At 40.2% G+C, this 7,500-nt stretch overlaps 1 protein-coding gene across 1 annotated transcript in view; it reads right to left on the minus strand.

Annotated features, from left to right (window-relative positions):
* Positions 1 to 3,782: 3,782 nt before the first annotated feature.
* The window catches only part of LOC113802393 (U-scoloptoxin(01)-Cw1a), a 9,993-nt gene continuing 6,275 nt past the window's right edge, over positions 3,783 to 7,500 (minus strand). Inside the window, exons 2-3 of the mRNA XM_070115973.1 lie at positions 5,552 to 5,802; positions 3,783 to 4,143 (exon numbers count right to left, since the gene is read on the minus strand). Coding sequence (XP_069972074.1) covers positions 3,976 to 4,143; positions 5,552 to 5,767 — 384 coding nt within the window. The 5' untranslated portion in view covers positions 5,768 to 5,802 and the 3' untranslated portion in view covers positions 3,783 to 3,975. The remainder of the gene's footprint in view (positions 4,144 to 5,551; positions 5,803 to 7,500) is intronic.

Genomic DNA, 7,500 nt, shown 5'->3' on the forward strand with positions numbered 1-7,500 from the left:
CTTAAAAAAATTTATTCGACTTACTCGTTCCCAGGATACACGTGCCAACCCCCCCTCCCCCCCAACCTCTTTCTTTAATCTCGACCATTTGAAAAACGGAAAATTGTTATTCTATGGCAAGAGCTTATCTTCATTGAAGGAACATACTGACTAGATGCTCATGAGTTGAAACAAACGACAGGGAGGTTATATATATATATATATATATATATATATATATATATATATATATATATATATATATATATATGTGTGTGTGTGTGTGTGTGTGTGTTTGTGTGTGTGTGTGTGTGTGTGTGTGTGTGTGTGTGTGTGTGTGTGATATGTGTGTGTGTGTGTGTGTGTGTGTGTGTGTGTGTGTGTGTGTGTGTGTGTGTGTGTGTGTGTGTGTGTGATATGTGTGTGTGTGTGATATGTGTGTGTGTGTGTGTGTGTGTGTGTGTGTGTGTGTGTGTGTGTGTGTGTGTGTGTGTGTGTGTGTATATGTCCACAAAATGTACAGTGAGGAGAGTGCGCGAAAAAAAGGAAGAAATAGAGAGAATGAAAAGAAATTAAGAGAGAGAGAGAGAGAGAGAGAGAGAGAGAGAGAGAGAGAGAGAGAGAGAGAGAGAGAGAGAGATAGAGAGAGAGAGAGAGAGAGAGAGAGAATGAAAAAAGAAAGAGAGGGAATGAAAAAGAAAGAAAGAAAAAAAGAAAGAAAGAAAGAAATAGAGAAAGAGAGAGAGAAAATGAAAAAGGGAGAAAGAGAGAAAGATAGAGAAAGATAGAGTGATTGATACATTATAGCGAGACGCGTTGTACAATCCCATTTTTAACTGCTAGTGGAATTTCCTCTTCTTATATTGTAAAAAAAAATAATCTGTTTAGAATAACCTTCTTTCTATATTTTGATATTATCTAAGACGCATTCAGGTTTTAATTTCCTATTTCTTATCATTTATATATATAAAATACGGGAATCCAGAAAATAATGACATTTTCTTCTTCCAGCATTCACATATCACAGAAAACGGGAATCCTCCTTCAATTTCGTTTTCTTTTTTCAGCACTGCAATATAATTTTCTCCATACAGCATTCAAATATCAGAGAAAAGGGGATCTACCTACATGTCACTTATCTTCTTACAGTATTCCAATACCACATAAAATGGAAATCAATCTACAATTTTTTTTTTTTCTTTTTGTAGCATTCAAGTACCACAGAAAATGAGAATCCACCGACAATATAATTCCTTCTTACATCATTCACATATCACAGAAAACGGGAATCCACCTGTATCATTTTCTTCTCCCAGCATTCCTATATCAAAGAAAGTGGGTATCTTACAGTTTAACTCTCTTCTTACACTACTCAAATATCACAGAAAATGGGAATCCACCTATAATATCATTTTCTTCTCCAAGCATTCGTATATCACAGAAAACGGGAATCCTCCTACAATTTGATTCTCTTCTTACAGCATTCAAATGTCACAGAAAATGGGAATCCACCTATATCATTTTCTTCTCCTAGCATTCGTATATCACAGAAAACGGGAATCCTCCTACAATTTGATTCTCTTCTTACAGCATTCAAATGTCACAGAAAATGGGAATCCACCTATATCATTTTCTTCTCCCAGCATTCGTATATCACAGAAAACGGGAATCCTCCTATTACTCAACCCCCTTCCCACATCATTCCAATATCACAGAAAACGGGGACGCATTCATAATCACATGCTCACGTTTTCTTTCACGCTAAACCTGTATGGCGCATAACTATTTGAAATTTTCTACAGCCTAAGGGAAGGTAGACCAGGCGGAGAGGAGGTCAGGGTTTCAGGTCAGAGACAGAAGAGAGAGGTCAGAGGCAGGTAGTCCCCTGTTTGACCCTAGGTGAGGTAATAGGTGAAGCAGGTCTGAGCATCACCATATACAAGTTAGGGGAATGGGAAAGCCGGTTGTGTAATGGGAAAGGGCCAGGAATGTTTTGCGGTTATCATTATTGTTAGTTTAATTATTATATATGATGACAATAGATATCACTATTATCAGTATTGCTATTAACATTATTATTTTAATCATCACTAATAGGATTATCATTATTTTACAAGTTCTCACCACACTTCGATCTTTATTAGGCACATGTCTATTTTGAATTTAAAAGATAAATAAATAAATAAAATAAAAACATTATAGCTTATTCATATTTTTTTGTTGTTATTTTGATGATATTCCACAAAAAACAAACATTTTCGCATTTTGAAATTTTCTAAATTTTATTTAAAAAATATCGCACATCATAAACACGCCTTAAACAACAAATATAATAAATAAACAATATGAAAAAATATATTTATACATATTTTCCCTCATTTTCCAATGTGTGTTTCTATATACCTGTCTTGCTGTACCATTCGATACACTCTGTTACCCAAGACATGTTGCTGTGTCTCTATGTTCAAGGTGTTTGCAACAGTTCCTTTTTCATGACGAATTCTATGTGGTTGCAATATACACGGTGCATATGCAGTGAAGATGAAGATGATGTTAGTTGTGTTGGCGATGGTGATAGCATTAGCCTGATGGGAAATCCTTTTCACTTTCTAATACTGTTTTTTTTTTCTCTCTTTTTTATTGCTAGAAGTATGGGAGAAAACACTGATGTATGTAATGCATGCAATATATATAGATTAATGGTCCTTTCTCTCTCTCTCTCACTCTCTTTCTCTGTCTCTGTCTCACTTTATCTCTCTTTCTCTCACTCTCTCTGTCTCTCAATCTCTCTCCCTCTCTCTCTGTCTGTCTCTCACTCCCTCTCTCTCCCTCTCTCCCCCTCTCTTTGTCTCTCTCTATCTCTCTCTCTCTCTATCTCTCCCTCCCCCCCTCTCTCTGTCTGTCCACTCCCTCTCTCTATTTCTCTGTCTGTCTCACTCTCTCTCTCTCTCCCCTCCTCTCCCTCCCTCCCTCCCCCCCCCCCCTCTCTGCCTCTCACTCACTCTCTCTCACTCTCTCTCTCTCTCTCTCTCTCTCTCTCTCCCTCTCTCTCTCTCTCTCTATATATATATATATATATATATATATATATATATATATATATATGTACACATACATATATAAATATATAAATATATATATATATATATATATATATATATATATATATATATATACATACATACAAAAACGCACACACACATATATGTACACACACAAATACATATATACATACATACGTACATACATACATGAAAAGACACACATATATATATGTACACACACAAATACATATATACATACATACGTACATACATACATAAAAAAGACACACATACATATATGTGCACACACATATATACAGCAATACGTACATACATACATACATACACACACACGCACACACATAAATATGTATATACATAGATAGATATATACACATACACACACACACACACATATACACACACAAATGACCTTATTATCATAATTATTATTATTGTTATCATTGTTGTCATATTCATTACTGTTATCTCTATCATTGTAATCTTTGTTATCACTGTTATCGTCGTCGTCCTTATTATCATTACCATTATCATCATTATCATCATTATCATTCTTACAGTAATCAGTAAATCATACTGATTTAATCATTCTTACAATAATTATTAAATTGATATGATTTTCACTAAGGCAATAATGGTGTATATTGTGATTTCCTTGAATTCTTTTTTGTAATCTCATTTTCCTTAGAAACACGAAAGGCAAATTCTTAGGATAAAAAAAAATGTTTACGTGTAACAATTTATTAACAGATTTTGGTGTCAAATGAGATTTATAAAAAAATAATACTCATATTAAAAAAAAAAAAAAAAATGAACCGACCAATACACTGTACTGCATCAGCTCACAGAGATCAAGAAAGACAACCCCCCAATGTCTTACCAAAATAAAGACATCTTTCTAAACGTATATATCTTTTTTATATTACTATTCTTAATTAGATTCTTCAGGGATTCTGAAAAATTCGGAATTGGTGATATCGAAGAGGGTCTCAGCCTCGGTGCAGGGGAAGGCGTCTTCAGGGTGGGTGCAGGTGAGGACCTCCTGGTTGAACACCGTCTGGTTGCCGCAGATGAAGGAGAAGTGGGCCATCTCCAGCTCCTGTGGGTGGAGGAAGGGGGTCGGTGAGGGTTGGTTGGGGGCGTGGAGGGGGTAGGGGGGAAGAGGATAGGGGAAGAGATGAGTGGTGAGGAGAGAGAGGGGGACGGGGAGTGAAGGAGAGTGAGTGAGTGAGAGAGAATGGAGAGAGAGAAAGAGAGAGAGAAAGAGAGAGAGAGAGAGAGAGAGAGAGAGAGAGAGAGAGAGAAAGAGAGAGAGAAGAGAAGGAAGAGAAGGGAAGAACAAAGAAGGGAAGCGAGAGAGAGATAGAGAAATAGACAGATAGAGATAGACAGAGAGAGAAAGAGGGAAAGATAGATAGATAGATAGATAGATAAACAGATAGATAGATAGATAGAGAGAGAGAGAGAGAAAGGACATATAAACAGACAGACAAAGATGAGAACGGAAGCAAGATACAGAACTTATCCAAAAAACAATTTAAGTGTGCAATATTCAAGACCTGAAGCAGTAAGACCTTAAATGTAGTTATATTAATGAAATGCTGAAATAGTTATAGTAAGTATAATGCTCAAAAGATTTCTCTCTTACTTAATAAAATATCAAAGTTTGAAACCAAAACGAGTTCTCTCCTTAAGAAGAAGAAAAAACAAGTAGTAATTTTTTCTCCTATAAACATAACATTTAAGTCAAAATGAGGCAGTGAAAAGGCTGAAAGAAAGAGAAAATGAGAGGGATGGAGAGAGAGAGAACAAAAAAACGGTCGTAACGGACTTATCGACTTCAAAAAAAAGAGGAATTCGTGACGTAGCCTGACGTGGGCGGAGCGAAATGAGGGCTATAGATTATAATCACCGCCTTTAATTACTTTTAACCTGGATAAAACCGTCATCAAGGTACACCATTCGCTAAATCTTTATTGATAATGCTAATGGGGTTATGGCGATCGACACGCACGCACCCGATCAAGGTTGATAAGAGACTGAAGAGTATAAGGAAGAGGGGGTTTTTATAAGCGGGTTTAATGACAGGGATGAGCAGAGCGGTGGCGGGAAAAGGGGGATTGAATGCCCTTCCTGGTGTGAACTTTCAAAATGATGGGGGTTTGGGCGATCATGCCTTTTGATTATCTATACACGATTGCAGACAAGGGTAAAAATCGGAAATTTACCTTCGTATGATTAGATAATTGCTTAGGAGAATCGACGTAAGGATAGATTTCAATTATCTACGTCCATAAAATTTGATAAAGGCTTATAATCTCATCCGTCCAACCAAGAACGAGCTATGACATCGAGGGCTTATCCGTGCGTCATCTGACATCTATACATTATTTACTGGCGACGCTCGACACCTCGGGAGTTCCCAAGCGTCGCCTAGGCCTACGACCGGCTAATAGGCTCATTCGGCAGCCTCGTGACCCGCCCGCCATAAACCCCGCGTGACTCACCTGGCCTTCCTCGTCGGCGATGGGCTGGCACACGTGGAAGATCCTGCAGTCGTTGGCCACGTCGGCGTAGTAGCCGAAGGCGCGGCCCTGGCACGAGAAGACCTCCCTGACGCCGCTGCGGACGAGCGCCACGGCGTCGGCGGGCAGCTGGTAGGCCATGCGGGCGGTGGCGGCGGCGACGAGGCACAGGAGGGCGGCGGCGGCGAAGACCTTCATGGCGGCGGCGGGAGGATGGGTGGCGGTGGGCGGCTCTGGGGGGGAGAGGGGGGAGAGGCGTTAGCGCGGGGGCGGCAGGAGGCTGGAGGCGGGAGGTCGTGGCCCGACGTGATTGCTGCGCGGGGAGGAGGGGCGGCTGCATGCATCCCGGGCGCTTCCGAGGACGGAGTGCTTGACTGGTGCTCACAAAAAAGAAAAGAAAAAAAGCAAACAACAAAAACAGATGTAAGGCGAGAGAGAAAAAAATCACCCGGGTACAATTACGTTCCGCGTGAGTGTAACGGCAATGGAGAGATCTCAGGAAAATGGAAGCATGATAAGTAACACATGTTCGACTCGCAACGGACACGGAACGCCTCGGAGAGATGTCAAGGTTTCCAGAGAAAGTCTGGGAATGGGGCTTCGCCGAGATGCCGTTCGGCCGTAAAGGACAGGAAAACATCCGCCGAGATGAGCAGCCGATGGAGGGAGATAACAGCCCCGGCACGACCTCGCCAAGGACGCGCCGGAGCCCTTTTTAGGAATCCTGTTGAGGCGTCTTCGGTGCGAGGACGAGCTCAGGCGTCCTCTGCGGTGTGAAGCAAGGATGAATCAAGACGTCCTCTAAAGAATGAACTAAGGAGTCCTCTGCAGGATGAGTCAAGACGTCCTCCAAAGAATGAATTAAGGATTCCTCTGCAGGATGGGCAATGAAGCCTTTAGCAAGATCTGGGTAACCCATCCTCCGCAGTCTGAACCAACACGTCCTCCACAGGATGGGCCAAAGCATCCAGCACAAGATGAATCAAAACCTCCGCAGACGGACCCAAGACGTCCCACACAAGAGGAACCAAAACCCCCGCCATCAGACGAGCCAAGGCGTCCCAACGTCCTCCCAGCCTAAGATGAATCAAGACCTCAAGATGACCCAAGACGTCCCACACGAGAGGAGCCAAAGCACCCGCCATCAGACGAGCCAAGGCGTCCCAACGTCCTACGCCAGACGAACCACACACCCACACACCTCTCCATAACACGTGGGAGGAACACCTCGCATCCCAACTCCTGTTTAGCGCTATGTGAAGGACTCCGTGGCGTTCCTGTTGCTATTTGACGCGCTGCCCTTCTGCCTCGTGTCCGCTCGTTCCGCGTGAGAACCTTCCGATTAGCATATACGTTCAGAATGGTAAAGATGATGATGTTTTTCTTCCAAGGATCTTCGTTTAAAGATGCTTTTCTATTTTTTTCTTTATTTTTTTATTTTATTTCTTTTTTTTTTTTTTTTGGCATGGGGGGAGGATCTTCGTTTAAAGATGCTTTTCTATTTGTGTTTTTTTTCTTTATTATTATTTTTTTTGGCATGGGGGGAGGAGAAAGAGAAAAGAAAATGGTGATAATAAAGAGAGTAAGTGTGGAAATTAGGAGATTAATAAATGACCAAAAAGTGTGGGAAGATTGATGAATATTAATTACAAAAATATGAGCAGAGGTTAATTAGCTTTGACCTGATATTAGCATGAAATTTAACTATCTTCTTGTGAATGGTCTTTTATACGTAATCAGATCAATTTAGGCGATAATAAAGATGAAATAAATAAAGTAAATATATGGAACTAATGTGTGAAATGGCATATAAATCTAGGAAATAAACGAAACACGTTATGTAATAAAAATATAATAAAAGATAATAAAAAAGATAATAAAAAAGATAATAAAGAAAAAAAAATAAAGCACCTATTCTCAGAATCACATTT

The sequence above is a fragment of the Penaeus vannamei genome, chromosome 38 (assembly GCF_042767895.1).
Source record: "Penaeus vannamei isolate JL-2024 chromosome 38, ASM4276789v1, whole genome shotgun sequence".
NCBI classification, from domain to species: domain Eukaryota; kingdom Metazoa; phylum Arthropoda; class Malacostraca; order Decapoda; family Penaeidae; genus Penaeus; species Penaeus vannamei.